This window comes from Ranitomeya variabilis, chromosome 1 (assembly GCF_051348905.1).
Source record: "Ranitomeya variabilis isolate aRanVar5 chromosome 1, aRanVar5.hap1, whole genome shotgun sequence".
Classification (NCBI taxonomy): domain Eukaryota; kingdom Metazoa; phylum Chordata; class Amphibia; order Anura; family Dendrobatidae; genus Ranitomeya; species Ranitomeya variabilis.
Window position 1 is genome coordinate 836,840,983 of NC_135232.1, and position 19,246 is coordinate 836,860,228.

Genomic DNA, 19,246 nt, shown 5'->3' on the forward strand with positions numbered 1-19,246 from the left:
CGCTGCAAGATGCTGTGGTAGCCATGCTGGTTCCGTATGCCTTAAATTTTGAATAAATCCCCAACAGTGTCACCAGCAAAACACCCCCACACCATCACACCTCCTCCATGCTTCACGGTGGGAACCAGGCATGTAGAGTCCATCCGTTTACCTTTTCTGCGTCGCACAAAGACACGGTGGTTGGAACCAAAGATCTCAAATTTGGACTCATCAGACCAAAGCACAGATTTCCACTGGTCTAATGTCCATTCCTTGTGTTCTTTAGCCCAAACAAGTCTCTTCTGCTTGTTGCCTGTCCTTAGCAGTGGTTTCCTGGCAGCTATTTTACCATGAAGGCCTGCTGCACAAAGTCTCCTTTTAACAGTTGTTGTAGAGATGTGTCTGCTGCTAGAACTCTGTGTGGCATTGACCTGGTCTCTAATCTGAGCTGCTGTTAACCTGCGATTTCGGAGGCTGGTGACTCGGATAAACTTATCCTCAGAAGCAGAGGTGACACTTGGTCTTCCTTTCCTGGGGCGGTCCTCATGTGAGCCAGTTTCTTTGTAGCGCTTGATGGTTTTTGCCACTGCACTTGGGGACACTTTCAAAGTTTTCCCAATTTTTCGGACTGACTGACCTTCATTTCTTAAAGTAATGATGGCCACTCGTTTTTCTTTACTTAGAATTTGTATTATAGCAAGAAAAAAGCAGCTAACAGTCTATTCAGTAGGACTATCAGCTGTGTATCCACCAGACTTCTGCTCAACACAACTGATGGTCCCAACACCATTTATAAGGCAAGAAATCCCACTTATAAAACCTGACAGGGCACACCTGTGAAGTGAAAACCATTCCCGATGACTACCTCTTGAAGCTCATCAAGAGAATGCCAAGAGTGTGCAAAGAAGTCATCAAAGTAAAAGGTGGCTACTTTGAAGAACCTAGAATATAAGACATAATTTCAGTTGTTTCACATTTTTTTGTTAAGTATATAATTCCATATGTGTTAATTCATAGTTTTGATGCCTTCAGTGTGAATGTACAATTTTCATAGTTATGAAAATACAGAAAAATCTTTAACTGAGAAGGTGTGTCCAAACTTGATCTGTACACTATATATATATATATATATATATATATATATATATATATATATATATATATATATACATATACACGCATATATATATATATATATATATATATATATATATATATATATATATATATATATACACGCATATACACATATATATATATATACATATACATATATATATATATATATATATATACACACACACACACACACACATACATACATACATACATACATACATACATACATACATACATAGTGCATCGTACTTGTCACTTTGTTGGTCCTATGTTCTATGCATTTGGTCAATGTTTGGGTTGTTATATGTGACAGATGTACTAATTTAACATAGTGAGGCCAGTAATAGTGGACACCAGGGAGTGAAACAAGGAGGGGGGAGCACAAACACCTCAACGCGCGTTTCACTGCCACTATATAACAGCTATATTCTACAGTTATCTATACTTACGGACTTTTTGTACTTTATTTGGTTCTTGTCATCAAGTGTGTTATTTACCATAATACTCACTGCATTGCGTTTATGACTTATGCTATGCTTGGGCTATAATTGACATTGTTTACTTAATATTTTATTTATTTCATTATCTTTGCGGTCATCAAATGTATTCTTTATTAAGACTTTTTTGCATTGCATTCAGGACATATGCTTTGCCTGGGCTATTTATGACATTGTGTCACTTATTTTCTGTCTTATTATTACCTTAGAATATTTTTTACTTATTTTGGATAATAATATACATGTCATTCTTTATACATTATTCTATTGTGTTTGGAAGGTTGATATTTACATTTTTGGTCATTTATCCTTTATGACCAGTAATTGCCTGTACTGATTTTCTGTATGCATTATATACTGACCGGAGGAGTATACTCCTATGGGGGACCTTCTTACTCTTTCTTTCAGTTTAGTTTTTCATCTAATATAATCACTTTTCCATCTCTATCCTGATTGATAAATTGCTTTAATAGACCTTCTGCCATTTATACATACACTGTTCTTTTGATATGCATTTCATTATTATATTTTTGTTCATCCTTTGCCTTTCTATCATGCTCCTATCATGATTACAGTACCAATATCTTGATTATATAGGCAGTTCTTTGGTTTCTCTCTTTTTTTTGTTCTCCCCTTTATATATGTTTAACACAACTTTTTATAAAACCATATTTAATAAAATTTCTATTTTACCACGATATAGGGGTACGGTATCTGTTCCTTGGTGTAACAAGCTGAAGAGCTTGCCAAAATTTCTAACGGGTGTGGACAATCCCTTTCAGCCTCCTGTTTTCTTCTCTTCCCTCTTCACCTTGATACCCTTATTTCACCCTGCATTTTATTCCTCGATTACGGCTATTAATCCTATGATGCATGAGAACGGTACCATATGAGCAGCTAAAGCCAGTACCATGTCTGCCTCCTGAGAGGACCCGGAAACTATCTTTTCCTCTAAATGATCCGAAATTAGCTAATAGAATATAGTCAGGAGGCTAAAGTGTGATCTTCAACATTCTACGAATGTGACAGGCAATGTGCAGTCATTATCAGTAACTGTGATAGGAGTTTCTACACCCCACACACCCACTGCATGGAGAACTTCAGTGGTACTGTCCACGCAATTTCATCAAATAGGCAGTACTGAGATGTGAGCAATAAAGCCATGTAATTGTCAGGGGATCACCAAGCAATTACATGGCTCAATGGAAAAGGATACCCTGAATTTCCAGGTAGGAAGAAACAATTAAATAAGGGCATATTAGATAAATGTAATGTACTGGAAGCCTGTTAGCAGAAGAAATATTTAAAAAGCTAGAGTGTTACACAAGTTTAAAAAATGTGTTAAAGTTGCAAAGTCAGTAAAACAGGTGGTTTATATTTTAGCATTTGCTTATTTCTTCCTTTTTAAAGATTGAAGAATAGAACAGAAACTTTTCTACTAATTCTTGTTTTATTCTACCAATTACATGAAAATGCATTGAATGCATCAAATGATGCAAGGAAAAGGTTTACAAAATATAAAGAAATAAAAAAATGAACTGAAAACGTCAAGCAGTCTCACTTATTTATTTTTTTATCTCCACTTCTCAAAGACTAGCATGCAGTTTTGTATCAGATTATTGAGTTTTTACTGCTAAACAGAGGTTATTTATTTATGGTGTATTTCTTATCATTATTGAAACGCTAACAATGTCTCAATTCTCCATTCAGCAGAGCACAGGCATAACAGAACAATTTACCTCTAAAAGAAGGTCTATCAAAGGAGTTTGCTTGCTGGCGGGAGTCAGGCAGAGGTTTTCAATGACTAGAACTCTCATGAAATCAAAAACAAACTTCTTGGCGGGGTGGCTGGTAAGGTAAGTCTTCGAGCCGACATTACAGTACTCAGATTGGCTTCTGTTCATTCCAGAGTCTGAAGCAAAGGCTTTAAATTCTTCAGCAGGCGATCCCCCCTCATCATCAAGGTCAGTGACCTGGAAAATAAAGTGCATCATTTAAGATTTTACAACAATATGCGGGCACTGCAAGGTAAGACTCATTACTGACCACAATTAACACTTATACAAGTCTATAGGACTATTATTCCAAGATCTATTACCGTATATACTCGAGTATAAGCCGAGATTTTCAGCCCACTTTTTTGGGCTGAAATTGCCCCTCTCGGCTTATACTCGAGTCATACCGGGGGTCGGCAGGGGAGGGGGAGCGGGGGCTGTCTAAAAATACTCACCTAGTCCAGGCGCGGTCCCTGCTTCCCCAGCGCCGGCAGCAGCAGCTTCAGCTTCTTCCTGTACTCAGCGGTCACATGGTCCCGCTCATTACAGTAAATGAATATTCGGCTCCACCTCACATAGGGGTGGAGCCGCATATTCATTACTGTAATCAGCGGTACCATGTGATCGCTGAGTACAGGATGAAGCGCTGCGGCGTCTGGGAAGCAGGATCTACACAGCGGCAGGACCAGGTGAGTATACGGGGAGGGGAGCGCTGCGCTGCGCGATAGTCACCTGCTCCTCGTTCCGGGCGCCGATCTGTCTCCAGCAGTGAAGCTGAGGTCAGAGGGCGCGGTGACGTGGTCAGTGCGCGCCCTCTGCTGAATGTCAGTGCTGGAGACAGATTGGCGCCGGAACGAGGAGCGGGTGACTATTGAAAGTGCCGGGGGCCTGAGCGACGGAGAGGTGAGTATGTGATTTATTTTTTTTATCGCAGCAAATGGGGCAAGTGTCTGTATGGAGCATCTATGCGGCCATAACGTTCCTGCAGCACTATATGGGGCCATAACGTTCCTGGAGCACTATATGGGGCCATAACATTCCTGCAGCACTACATGGGGCCATAACATTCCTGCAGCACTATATGGGGCCATAACATTCCTGCAGCACTATATGGGGCCATAACATTCCTGCAGCACTATATGGGGCCATAACATTCCTGCAGCACTATATGGGGGCCATAACATTCCTGCAGCACTATATGGGGGCCATAACGTTCCTGCAGCACTATATGGGGCCATAACATTCCTGCAGCACTATATGGGGCCATAACGTTCCTGCAGCACTATATGGGGCCATAACGTTCCTGCAGCACTATATGGGGCCATAACATTCCTGCAGCACTATATGGGGCCATAACATTCCTGCAGCACTATATGGGGCCATAACATTCCTGCAGCACTATATGGGGCCATAACATTCCTGCAGCACTATATGGGGGCCATAACGTTCCTGCAGCACTATATGGGGCCATAACGTTCCTGCAGCACTATATGGGGCCATAACATTCCTGCAGCACTATATGGGGCCATAACATTCCTGCAGCACTATATGGGGGCCATAACATTCCTGCAGCACTATATGGGGGCCATAACGTTCCTGCAGCACTATATGGGGCCATAACATTCCTGCAGCACTATATGGGGGCCATAACGTTCCTGCAGCACTATATGGGGCCATAACGTTCCTGCAGCACTATATGGGGCCATAACATTCCTGCAGCACTATATGGGGCCATAACATTCCTGCAGCACTATATGGGGCCATAACATTCCTGCAGCACTATATGGGGGCCATAACGTTCCTGCAGCACTATATGGGGCCATAACATTCCTGCAGCACTATATGGGGCCATAACATTCCTGCAGCACTATATGGGGGCCATAACGTTCCTGCAGCACTATATGGGGCCATAACATTCCTGCAGCACTATATGGGGCCATAACATTCCTGCAGCACTATATGGGGCCATAACGTTCCTGCAGTACTATATGGGGCCATAACGTTTCTGCAGCACTATATGGGGCCATAACGTTTCTGCAGCACTATATAGGGGCATAATGTTTTGGCAGCACTATATGGGGCAAGTGTCTGTATGGGGCCATAATTAACGTTTGTAGGGCACTACGGCATATGGGGCAAGTGTCTGTATGGAGCATCTTATAGGGCCATAATGTTTGTGCAGCACTATAAGGGGCAAATATCTTTATAGAGCATCTTATGGGGCCATAATCAGCATTTGTGCAGCATTATATTGGGCAAATGTGTCTATGGAGCATCTTATGGGGTCTTTATTAACCTTTATGCAGGATTATATGGGGCATATTCTAATATGGAACATCTTATGGGGCCATAATAAACAGTATGGAGCATTACATGGGGTTCCTGATTCAATATGGATATTCAAAAACACTTAACCTACTGATGTCTCAATTAATTTTACTTTTATTGGTATCTATTATTACTTTTGACATTTACCGGTAGCTGCTGCATTCTCCCCCCTAGGCTTATACTCGAGTCAATAAGTTTTCCCAGTTTTTGTGGCAAAATTAGGGGGGTCGGCTTATACTCGGGTCGGCTTATACTCGAGTATATACGGTAATTAAAGGGAACGTGTCACCCCCAAAATCATATATGAGGTAAGCCCACCATCATCAGGGGCTTACCTACAGCATTCTGTAATGCCATAGATAAGCCCCCGATGTAACCTGAAAGATGAGAAAAAGAGGTTAGATTATACTCACCCAGAGGCGGTCCGGGGCCTCCCATCTTCATTGGATGACGTCCTCTTCTTGTCTTCTTGCTGCGGCTCCGGTGCAGGCGTACTTTGTCTGCCCTGATGAGGGCAGAGCAAAGTACTGCAGTGCGCAGGTGCCGGAGCCGCAGCGTGAAGACAAGAAGAGGACGTCATCGTTAGAAGATAGGAGGCCCCGGATGGTGATGTGTCAGGGATTCTAACACCCCGGACCCGCAGCTCGGACTGGGAACGTGCCCCCTCCTCAGACCTTAACTTACTCTGAATAACGCCAATCGCTCTACTTTGGAGCCTGCCTATTACAATAATTATCTGTCCCTTCATTGCGGGGTCCCTCACTGCAATACCTTCCTCTATTATTTCTACAACAAGTGAGGTTTGACAAAGGCCCACTACGTGGCCGAAACGTTACCTCAACATCGCTATGCTACTGTGGTGAATACAATAAATTATCCCCTTTTTTGCATTTGAAAAATCCCAAAGTTTGTGTGCAGCTGTTTCTTATGAACTTGTGATTTCATTTGTTATTTTCAGAAGAGACATTAATAGCCAACAACATCAAATATTTGCTTGGATTTAGCAGAAAATATCAAAAGTTTTGTGTCCTGATAAACCGAAATAATCAGTTTGTCATTGGTGACAAAAGAGCAGTAACAGAACATTAGCTTTTGTACATGGAGACGTCCCTGTAACAGCCACCTCCAATATGCTACTACTTGGCACCGGAGGCCTCGCTAACATTAGGCAGATGAGCAAGATAACACAGCTCACTGGCACAATGAGCGTCCCAAGAGGCCTGTTCAGCTCCATCTGTCACACATGCACATGTGCAGATCAGTAATACAAAGACATCTTTATACGCCATGTCAGCACGACAGCAGTATATTACCAATAGCGCTCACTTGTGAAGTCAAGGGACCTGCCGTCAAATCTCAACACATCTCGGTAAACTATCTGTCACCAAGCTCTCCCATAGAAACTCAGAGATGATATTAGCTAATAAAACGTATAAAGTAAGTCCTGTAAAATTCTATAGTTCTGCATATTTTCCAGTATTGCTACCTAAGGCCATTTACACTACTGACAACAATTCAGTCTGAAGCCTCTGTCGGATATATTGCTATATTTAAAGGGCACAGCATGCAGCCTTATTCTTCCCGTCAAGGCAGTACAACATGATGGACCCTATTGTGTTATCGGTCGTCCAATGGATTTGACTATTCAGTGCACGGAGCCCAAATAGCAAATCACTTCTAGTCATTGACCAGAGAAAAAGTTTCCATCGTTCACCAAAAGCAACGACAATTCTCGCACAGTACATTCGTCTCTATGGAACACAGAACCTTTCGGCCAGATAGAACTTGAAGCCCACAGGTCATTTTGCAAAAAAACTTAAGGTGCATTTACACTGCAATATTGTGGTGAACGAGCGGAAAAACATGTTTCTTGTTAAATTTGAACTCTAAACAGGCTGCCGATCACCAGACGTTATGAGCAAAACATTCGCTCGTCGGGTGAGATGAACTTTTATGCTATAGAAAAGATCATCGATCTCGTCAGTGCAAAATCCCGTGTAATCAGGACACTAGATGCTGAGAACAATGACAGCTTATGTGCACTGAACTATTTATTACAGATTGCTCAGGTGCGAATCTATCTGAAATGAGATTGGCCTGGGTAAACAACCTATTAAATGATCCCGAAGCAGCGTGTGAATAAATCCTTAAGGTACCGTTACACTAAACGACTTACCAACGATCACGACCAGCGATACGACCTGGCCGTGATGGTTGGTAAGTCGTTGTGTGGTCGCTGGGGAGCTGTCACACAGACAGCTCTCTCCAGCGACCAACGATCAGGGGAACGACTTCGGCATCGTTGAAACTGTCTTCAACGATGCCGAAGTCCCCCTGCAGCACCCGGGTAACCAGGGTAAACATCGGGTTACTAAGTGCAGGGCCGCGCTTAGTAACCCGATATTTACCCTGGTTACCATTGTAAAAGTTAAAAAAAAAAAAAAAACAGTACATACTCACATTCTGATGTCTGTCACGTCCCCCGGCGTCCACTGGCTTAATACTGCTTTCGGCAGGAGCGCTGGTAATGCACGAGCTGCTGCCGAGAGCTTCCCTGCACTGAATGTGTCAGCGCCGGCCGTAAAGCAGAGCACAGCGGTGACGTCACCGCTGTGCTCTGCTTTACGGCCGGCGCTGACACAGTCAACCCTGTGGACGCCGGGGGACGTGACAGACATCAGAATGTGAGTATGTACTGTTTTTTTTTTTTTTTTTTTACTTTTACAATGGTAACCAGGGTAAATATCGGGTTACTAAGCGCGGCCCTGCACTTAGTAACTCGATGTTTACCCTGGTTACAAGTGAACACATCGCTGGATCGGCGTCACACACGCCGATCCAGCGATGACAGCGGGTGATCAGCGACCAAAAAAAGGTCCTGATCATTCCCATCGACCAACGATCTCCCAGCAGGGGCCTGATCGTTGGTCGCTGTCACACATAACGAGATCGTTAGCGGGATCGTTGCTTACGTCACCAAAAGCGTGACGTTGCAACGATATCGTTAACGATATCGTTATGTGTGACTCAGCCTTTACTCTGTAAGGTTTTAGGACTAGGTGTCGTTTTACACATGGCCCGTTTACAAGCCAACTGAGACTGACGTGTATCAAGGTCATTCGATTCTCGGTTTACCAATTGTTTCTTGTCCCTGTTTGCTCATTAGCTTTGATGATGAATGTCAACAGACTATTTATTCACACTGTACCATATTCATACGCCCAAGCTTATATGTCATGTGGAGAAAAGAAATACATTGTATAAATATAAACCAACAGAACATGCTGATGCCTAAAAAAAATAGTTGCCAATTCCTAAGAAGACAATCTAAATGGAAACTAATATGGAGACACTTCACATTTTTCCTTCACAGCTGAAAACAAAAGAGAGTAAAATAAACATTATCATACTTCAGCTACTTATCAAACCTCTCCTCTGGTTTTTATAGATGGAAGTGATCTTTAATCTTCCATGGTACTCAGTAAAATGTACAGTGCTCCGCATAGATCAGTACACCCCAACAGATTTGTCAGAAAATCCTTATTTCCTTTCAGAATCAACATGTTTTTTACAGAATACAATACTACAAAATACTCCCAACAAACATTTTCCTAAACTTCATTCAAGACCATGTGTCAAAAATAAGTACACCCCAATGAAAATCTTACAAGCAAAGCTAAAGTATAGACTCAAAAACTCTTAACAAGAATTCAACCACAGGTAAGTCTAATTATTAATTAAACAGGTGTCCAGCGGATAGTTGACTATAAAATGTCATTACTTTAAGGGGTTATTCACTGCTAGGACATCCCCTTCTTGATCAAAATGTTTGGCCCCCATAAAATAATAAAGCTTATACTTACCTCTCGTGTCAGCGCCAATCCCACGGTGTCACCACTCGCAGTCCTGGGGCTCTCATGCGGTTGTTGTGATGCCAGCGCCTAATCGGTGCTGGTGTCACTGTACCCACCTTCGGACAAATCAAACATGAAGCGGACCTCGGACTTCCTTTTCATACTCACGCTCATGATGCACTTGCGGGAGCCCTGAGACCACAAGTGCCGACACCACAGGAACGGCACCAGCATGGGAGGAGAATATACCGTATATACTCGAGTATAAGCCGACCCCCCTAATTTTGCCACAAAAAACTGGGAAAACTTATTGACTCGAGTATAAGCCTAGGGTAGGAAATGCAGCAGCTACCGGTAAATGTCAAAAATAAAAATAGGTACCAATAAAAGTAAAATTAATTGAGACATCAGTAGATGAAGTGTTTTTGAATATCCATATTGAATCAGGAGCCCCATATAATGCTCCATACAAAGTATGCCCCATATAATGCTGCACAAAGGTTAATAATGGCCCCATAAGATGTTCCATAGAAACATTTGCCCCATACAATGCTGCATAAAGGTTGATGGCCCCATAAGATGCTCCGTACATTATTCCCCATAAGATGCTCCATACATTATTCCTCATAAGATGCTCCATACATTATTCCCCATAAGATGCTCCATACATTATTCCTCATAAGATGCTCCATACATTATTCCCCATAAGATGCTCCATACATTATTCCCATACGATGCTCCATACATTGTGGACACATACGATGATCCATACATTGTGGCCCCATACAATGCTCCACACATTGTGGCCCCATAAGATGCTTTGTACCTTGTGGCCCCATATGATGCTCCATACATTGTGGCCCCATACGATGCTCCATACATTGTGGCCCCATAAGATGCTCCATACATTGTGGCCCCATAAGATGCTCCATACATTGTGGCCCCATACGATGCTCCATACATTGTGGACACATACGATGCTCCATACATTGTGGCCCCATACGATGCTCCATACATTGTGGCCCCAAACGATGCTCCATACATTGTGGCCCCATAAGATGCTCCATACAATGTGCTCCATACATTGTGGCTCCATACATTGTGGCCCCATACATTGTGGCCCCATACGATGCTCCATACATTGTGGCCCCATAAGATGCTCCATACAATGTGCTCCATACATTGTGGCCCCATAAGATGCTCCATACATTGTGGCCCCATAAGATGCTCCATACAATGTGCTCCATACATTGTGGCTCCATACATTGTGGCCCCATACGATGCTCCATACATTGTGGCCCCATATGCTGTTGCTGCGATTAAAATACAAAAAAAATCACATACTCACCTCTCTTCGCTCAGGCCCCCGGCACTTGCTATAGTCACCTTCCTCGTTCCACGCAGTAAGTAAGTGCAGAAGATGGAAGAGAGAGCAGCGCGCAGCGGTGGAACGAGGCAGGTGACTATCGCGCAATGCTCACCCTCCCCCGTTATACTCACCTGCTCCCGGCGCGGTCCCTGGCAGCGTTTCACTGTCAGATGGTCTCCGGGAGCCGAAGGCATCTTCCTGTGTTCAGCGGTCACATATCGCTCATTACAGTAATGAATATGCGTCCATATTCATTACTTTAATGAGCGGTACCACATGACCGCTGAACACACACAGGAAGATGCCGCCGGCTCACAGAGACCATGGGACATGCAGGGACAGCGTCAGGAGCAGGTGAGTATGTCCCCGCGCCGCTCCCCCTCCCCCGCCAACCCCCCTTTCCCCGCTGACAATGACTCGAGTATATGCCGAGAGGGTAACTTTCAGCCCAAAAAAGTGGGCTGAAAATCTCGGCTTATACTCGAGTATATACGGTAAGCTTTATTATTTTATGGAGGCCAAGTGACGGGTATGACGAGAAGTTGTCCAAGTAGCGGACAAACACCTTCCCATTTAATGCTGTCAGCAATAGCATCACATAGAAGAGAAATGTGACAAAACCTGAGAAAGAAAATTTCTTTACACAAAAAAGGTAAAAACTACAAAAAGATCAACAAAGCTTTACTTATCAGTCAGAATACTGTAGCAAAAGTGATACTAAAATTTAAGATGGAACAGCAGCCTTCTCATAGAGGTGTCTAGGCCGACCATGGGCATTAACACCTTAACAAAGGTGTCTCCTGATGAGAAGGGTTAAAAGAAAATTAGCATGGAAGTTCACTGCAGTTGGCTAAAGAAAACCGGGGTGAGCGTTTCCTGAGACACAATATGGCATACACAGCAGAGAAATGGCATGCATAGGCGTTATTCACAAAGGAAGCCTCTCCTAAAACCCATGTACAAAAATGTCTGCCTACAATTTGCAATGCTGAAATATATGAAGACTACTGGGATGCTATACTCTGCAGACCAAGAAAAAATGTTTTTTGGAATTGATGGCTTCAAAACTGTATGGTGTCTGTTGCAAAGGTGAGGAGTGCAAATAAAAATGTATGTTGCCTACAGTGAAACATGGTGGTGGCAATGTCTTTATGTGGATCAGCATGACTGCTGATTGTGCTGGGGAGCTCCATTTCATTGATGGTATCATTGATTCACAAATGTACTGCTCTATATTGAATGAGAAGATGGTAATATCATTGAGCCCTTGGTAGAGGTGCACTTTCCAACATGACTGATCCAAAACACAAATCTAAGGTCACTCGCAGTTCTGAAGAAGAACAGGGTGAAAGTGATTCAGTGGCCAAATTTGTTCCTGATCTAAAGCTCGTTTTTGGAGAATGAAAAAAAATAAATGTTGCAATATGTCGCCAACCGGTTCATGCCATACCTAGAAGACTTTGTGCTGTACTTAAAACTCAAGGATGTCACATACAATACTAGATGTAGTAGTTTTGGTGCGCGATGTATTCATTTTTGCATCTACTAATTTGAGTAAAACTGAACATTTTGTAATGAAAGTTATATTATTAATTTTATTTACATGAAACTCAGTCTTGTCAACGTTGTTCTTGCATTCAGTGAGATATTGGTTGATATTTTACATTTCAAAGGGGGTGTACTCAATTACGCTGATGACTGAATGGTGAGGTAGGAATAGTGTAAAAGGGTTAATGCAAGTAAATGTAAAGCACTTGGCTCCTTACCATTTCAGAGTATGGTCGAATGTTAAAGGGGAACACAGTGGCCACCAGGGCACAAAGGAAGTCAGGACTCATCCACATAGGTGCAAGATCTGGGACATTATGGTAAAGGTAGCGAAAGAACTGCATCAATGTCACTGGATACTCCCGGAGCCAGGAACCTTCTTCCTCTGACTGCCATGGCTATGGTCAAATGGAAAAAGTACAAAATTAGAAAGATCTTAAGAATTCCATTACTTATTAAACATGCTTACGTAGTTTTCGCTGCAGTAAGCTAAATCTAAAATGATACTAAAATAATAATAATATCAAACAGCACTTACAGAATTCAGCATTGTCCTGAGCATGCCCAGTAAGAGCAATGCAGCTTCTGTGCAAACGTTGTGAATAGAGGAGAAGACATTGCCACTGGACGCAGGCACTCCAAAGATAAAAGTCCAGATAGAGTCCAGGTCAAACTAAGGAAGAAAAACATAAAGGAGGCAGTACATCAGTGTTTTCACCTGAACACTGGGGTAAAACATTTTGAAAAGTTGAAAAATTGTTGTGCAACGCGGAGTTGCGGCTTTTGGCGTTTTCATGTCAGTTTAAAGCAACTCTGCCAAAATGGGTGGAAGTGAGGAGGAGCCAGGGCAGGATGGGGCTTGGCTATGGCTAACAATCAAATTCATCAAAAGTGCCCGCGTTTTGTATACCAGGAAGGTTACTCTAGTCAGTGAGGCGCGCGCCACTAAGAAGATGCACCAAATTTGTGCGCCTCTTAATGGATCTGGTGCATCATACTCCAGCAAGCCCTCCATTAAGACATGCGTGCACAACACCAATGTTAATGAATCAGTCCCATATTGTGTGCCATCTGATGATGCAAGAAGCATGGAATTCTACCATATTACTTTATTTTAAAATGCTATCTGGCATTGGTGCCAAATTCTTGCTTTCTCATCAACACAACCACTTCAGTAAAAAAAAAAAAAAAGTGCACCCTATGGGTACTGGTACTAAATTGGACCGAACCACAGAAAGTGGGGAACAAAGTTGGAAACTGGGATGGATTAGATTGTATTAAAAGTATCTCGTGGCTGTGGGGAGCACCTTAAGCACATGTAACATATCAAAGGAAAATGCAAAAATGTCCTTTGGAGTGTAAGATTTCCAGCTACTTCAGTGTCTCACCATGATGCTGGGCAGTAGCGACACATTAAGGAACGGTCAAAATGAAAAAACGAGGGTAGAATGCAGAATTGCAAAAACAGAGTTAGTCGGGTTTCCAGTGCCAGCATTTAATTTCTAGGATAAATAGACCTATATCCTACATTATGAAGGACAAAAGGTACTCCCAATTGAAAATATGAATCATTTATTAGCTTAAAACCAGATCACCTCTATGAAGATCTAATCCAAGATTAGGACACACATATACTTGTCTTACTGGCTAATTCCTACCTGGCAACCCCGGTTACTTCGGCTGCTGGCGACAGGTGCACTGACCTGCAAGTTTTCAGGCAGTTCAGTGACAGGCTGCTGAAGGAACAGTGCCATGAGCAGAAAGTAAAGTGCGGGGACATTAGTGTGCTTGGGGAGAAGGGACTGAAGAACTGGAAAGCCAGGGAAATGACAAGCATCACGGTTGATCTCCCTGACCGTTGACCTGCCTCCAGCACTCCTTCCAACGTTGAAGCCTGCAAGGCAAAAACAGAACCTCAGAGCCCTGAACACATTTCAGTACATCCAAAATACACATTGTTAGCATTTCCCATCCCAAGCCAACCTCTGCCACCAAAGTAATACAAGTCCTGAAAGCAGACTATAGGACATTAATTGATCCATATACGCGCACTATGAGCAAAAGCTGAAACCTCCTATTTCTCTTGTAGATAGAGATTGGCACTATTCCTCAAACTCTAGTACTTGTGTGGCATAACAGCAGCTTGTAGGCTACTATTGCCAAAAATAGAAGTTTTCAGTGAGAAAGCAAATCGTATCAAATGATTAAATCCAGAAGAATAAAAGATGGCACTCACCTATGATGTTTTTCTTACTTGTTAACTTCAATTAATAAAAAGCAAGTCCAATTACATGAAGATGCGAGTAGCAGGATGAGGCTGAGAGAGGCTGTTTCACTTCACTCCGACACTCTCTCTACCCTGCGTGTAATTGGACTTGGTTTTTATGGATTGAAGTTAATAAAGAAGGAAACACATTGGTGAGTGCCACATTTTATCTTCTGATTTTGAACCCGATTATTTACAGACCTTGTGCGCTTTGGACAACTACTTTCTAGGATCCCCTGTGTTGAGCGAATCATTCCAACTTGATTCTTGGAGGAATCCAGTGGGACACCCACAACCAACTACTATCAAAGGGGACAATATGCTTAATTCCTTAAGAGAATGATTCAACGAGAAAAACAGACTCACCACCTTACCACCTGGGGCTCTACATTAATAGCATAATGTGCCATGCCATCTACAAAGTTTTTTGATATTTTCGAATGATAATGCGTGGATACCTGAAGAGAAATGGATTCTAAGGATGTAATTATTTTCCTGAACTACCTTTCACTCTCCATTAAGCGAACAAACAATCTAGACTGTGCATTATAATGTATCGCCGGACTCCTAAGCTCATGGAAACCATACAGCAAGGTTCCCAGATACCTCAATAACATACAGAATATAGACCATTACTGCGGAAGAGTGAAAGTGAGCTCAGAATTACGGTACATTCTTGGAATCCGTGAATTATATTCATGGTGGTAGGTTCCTATTAACCCCTTCCTATCATGGGTATTCTTTTTTTTACGTTTTAGTTTTTTTCTCTTCTTCTACCCATAACCTTTTTACTTTTCTGTTGACATAACCATGTGAGGGCTAGATTTTTTTTGTGGGACGAGTTGTACTTTTAAATGCCATTTATTCTGTCATGTGATGTACTGAAAAGCAGGAAAAAAATTCCAAGTTTATCAAATTTGCACAAAAGCGCAACTTTACAATTGTTTGGATTTTTTTTTTTTTTTTTTACCATGTTAACTATACAGTAAAAATGGCTTGGAAATAGGATTCTTTGGGTCAATACAATTAAACATACATAGATTACATATAGATTTTTTTTTTTTAGTTAGGTGGTGAGAAAAAAAAAACGCAAATTTGAACAAAAACAAAACAAAACCAAAAAAATATATAATTTCCTTGTGTCACCATTTTCTGCAACATTTAACATTTTTGGTTGATGGGCTGTGTGAGGGCTTGTTTCTTTGTACCCTGAGCCAATATTTTTATTGATACCACTTTGAGGAAAAGTACGGTGTTTGATCGATGTTGTTACTGCATTTTTTTGCACTGTTGTGTGACCGAAAAAACTAATTATGGCATTTAGATTTTTTCTTTTTCCGCTATTCACCAATTGAGTTCATTAATTTTATATTTTCATAGATCAGACTTTTACGGACATAACAATACCACACAGGTAAGGGGAGGTTATCTCTTTGTTTTTTAATGTGGGAAAATAACTTTTTTTTTTTTTTGCACTTTTCACTGTATCGGTTTGTCCCCTTAAAGGGAACCTGTCACCCCCAAAATGGCTGGTGAGGTAAGCTCACCGGCATCAGGGGCTTATCTACAGCATTCTGTAATGCTGCAGATAAGCCCCCGATGTTACCTGAAAGAGGAGAAAAAGACGTTAGATTATGCTCACCCAGGGGCGGTCCCGGTGCGGTCTGGTCAAATGGGTGTCTCCGGTCTGCTCCGGCACCTCCCATCTTCATTCCATGACGTCCTCTTCGGGTCTTTACGCTGCGGCTCCGGCGCAGGCGTACTTTGTCTGCCCTCAGGGCAGAGCAAAGTACTGCAGTGCGCAGGCGCCGGGCCTCTCTGACCTTTCCGGCGCCTGCGCACTGCAGTACTTTGCTCTGCCCTCAACAGAGCAGACAAAGTACGCCTGAGCCGGAGCCGCAGCGTAAAGACCCGAAGAGGACGTCATGGAATGAAGATGGGAGGCGCCGGAGCGGACCGGAGACACCCATACGACCTGACCGCACCGGGACCGCCCCTGGGTGAGTATAATCTAACGTCTTTTTCGCCTCTTCCAGGTAACATCGGGGGCTTATCTACAGCATTACAGAATGCTGTAGATAAGCCCCTGATGCCGGTGAGCTTACCTCACCAGCCATTTTCGGGGTGACAGGTTCCCTTTAAGGGACTTGAACCTGCGATCATCCGATCGTGTGTACTATACACAGCATTATCATAGTATTGTTATATAAAGCAAACATCACAGTCTTTTATGAACACCAGTCAGAACTGGTGATCACAGGAGAACCGGCATGACTGGCATGAGGGTCTTCAGCAGACCCCCGGCTGTCACAGCAACTCATCAGCGACCCGGGATTTTGTTTATAATAAAAAAAGAAAAGTCAGAATCATAGATCTAATTTTCCAATGAAGTCTTATTGTCCTAATCAATATGGAGGAAAAGTGTTTAACTTTCGCACTTCTAGACCCACACTGGGTTATCAAGTCATGTCTCTCAAGATAGACCAGCTAAGTACTCAATGATGCACTTAAAGCCTTTACCTAGTACTGTCCCGATCTTATTGGTCAAGACGGAGTCTGTTTGGTCTAGCCATCCTCCCCCACTCACTCCTTCCTTGAACTTAATGAGGATTGGCTGGTTGCTCAAAAGTACCACCAAAATCCTCATGGCTGCAGTGACTGTCGTTGAATGTAGATGTTCTTCCATGAACATGATGACCCAATCAAAGCCAAGAGTCTTGACTAATTCTTCGCAAGCTCTGAATGAAAGAAGAAAAAGGACATTATTTGTAAAGTTCTGCAGCTACTCCTAACAGGAGAGAAAACACTTGGTGTTTTCCTATCTGTAGATCTTATCAGATTTTAAATTGCTAAGATATTGGGGCGTGATCACACAACCATCCAATGTTTGGTTACAAATTTGGAACAGTGTGGTCAACAACGTGTAGAGACAAAAAAGACGCACGGTATTCGGTACTTGACAATGGAGGAATGGAGAGAGGTAGAAGATACATTTTATCCCTCAACAGTGAGTGCTTATGACTGTATGATCCAGACAAAATTTCTAAATAGAGTTTATTATATCTCAAAAAGGTTGAGGAGGTTTAGGATAGTCTCGACTGATTTGTGCTTTTTTTCATGCCCAGAAATTTGATCGTCAACAGATTAAGAAAATGACAAACTCCATGGTTAGTTGAATAATTCTGCACACTAATAGTTGACCAATAATTCTGCACACATAGATAATCTCCTAAGAAAGATATAACTTCACTTTTACTTTCTGAAATATTCAGGTTTATTAACCTTTTGGATTGACTTTACAGCACTCTAGCTGTTAAATAACAAAATTTATTCTCGAAAATACAAATTGCCTAATAATTGTGCTTACTGAAGATTCACTGTGGTCTTTTCTTTTGTAGTATACAGGAGTTTCAACAGCATATCCAATAACCTATTTCTTAGAAGAATAAGATTGGCAGAAACAAGTCCTCCAAAGTCATCTTCGGTACCTAATTGGGTTATAAAAAAAATAAAAAAGGTATTAAATGACTACAACAAGTAACCAGTTACCTCCTGAATATTCAGCCTGGCAGAAACCAATCTTTAAAATGTCTTAGAACATCATGTTATCATAGCTCCGATGGTTCCAAAGAGAAGAGACAGCAGAAAAACACAGCACTAATATAGAAGAATTAAGACTCCTTACCTGGCTCTAGCTTCTCCTCATTATTTACTTCCATGACAACGAACTTCTCGCATACAGCAAAGGTTGGCAGCGTGGATGAGATGAACTGTCCAAACCTTTAAAAAAAAGATTATTATTGCGATGATTCCACTTCGGTACAATGTAACGCATGAGAAAAGCACCGTGTTATAATTGACCGTAATCGATTTGCAACAAACGGTCCATTGTCCACATTTGTGGACAGGACAAGAGCAGTGCAATATCTTCCACCCAACCTTAACCCTTCTTTTGCTTAGCCAAGCTAGTTAAATCTCGCTTGTCACGTCATCACTTCTGACAATGCGTCAGGCCATCTAATCAAAAAGAACCATTGACGCAGTCAGTCAAGAAGCGGTTTTCCTGGCTCCTCCCCATCGGCCGGCAACAGGTTTCTGACATTGCCAAAGGACCCAATCCTGCGAATCACTTTGCATCTATTCTAAAACTGTGTATAATAAACTTGTTACTTTCCTTTTCACATTTCAGTCCATGAACACATATTACCTCAGCAGGTCATTGTTGTTTGGAAAACCTTGTAGGAGATAACTCAGGACATTACTGATAGCAGATATGGTGGGCTGTGATAGAGACATGTCTCGCAAAGTCAGTAATAACTTGGGGATTAGCTGAAATTCCCTCATGAGTTTTGCATTCTTTGCTGCTTCACTGTAACAAGATAACAATATGTCACAAAATGTTTCTCAAGATCTAAGGTCTTTCATTTAGAATTTCATACAATAAGACAAGAGTGAGTCCCACAACAAAAAAGAATCCTTACATTTTTTGGCCAATTCATGATATTTGACCA

The 19,246-nt window shown here is 42.1% G+C and overlaps 1 protein-coding gene across 8 annotated transcripts in view; it reads right to left on the bottom strand.

Annotated features, from left to right (window-relative positions):
* The window catches only part of WDFY3 (WD repeat and FYVE domain containing 3), a 339,686-nt gene that overhangs the window by 69,625 nt on the left and 250,815 nt on the right, over positions 1–19,246 (bottom strand). For 7 of the 8 annotated variants that reach the window (XM_077275801.1, XM_077275800.1, XM_077275807.1 and 4 more), the window contains 8 exons: positions 18,943–19,104; positions 18,421–18,515; positions 18,103–18,223; positions 17,256–17,473; positions 14,128–14,363; positions 13,008–13,142; positions 12,688–12,867; positions 3,335–3,568 (listed from right to left, as the gene is read on the bottom strand). In XM_077275801.1, the coding sequence (XP_077131916.1) occupies positions 3,335–3,568; positions 12,688–12,867; positions 13,008–13,142; positions 14,128–14,363; positions 17,256–17,473; positions 18,103–18,223; positions 18,421–18,515; positions 18,943–19,104 (1,381 nt within the window). The remainder of the gene's footprint in view (positions 1–3,334; positions 3,569–12,687; positions 12,868–13,007; positions 13,143–14,127; positions 14,364–17,255; positions 17,474–18,102; positions 18,224–18,420; positions 18,516–18,942; positions 19,105–19,246) is intronic. The other variant, XM_077275803.1, reaches the window with a different exon arrangement.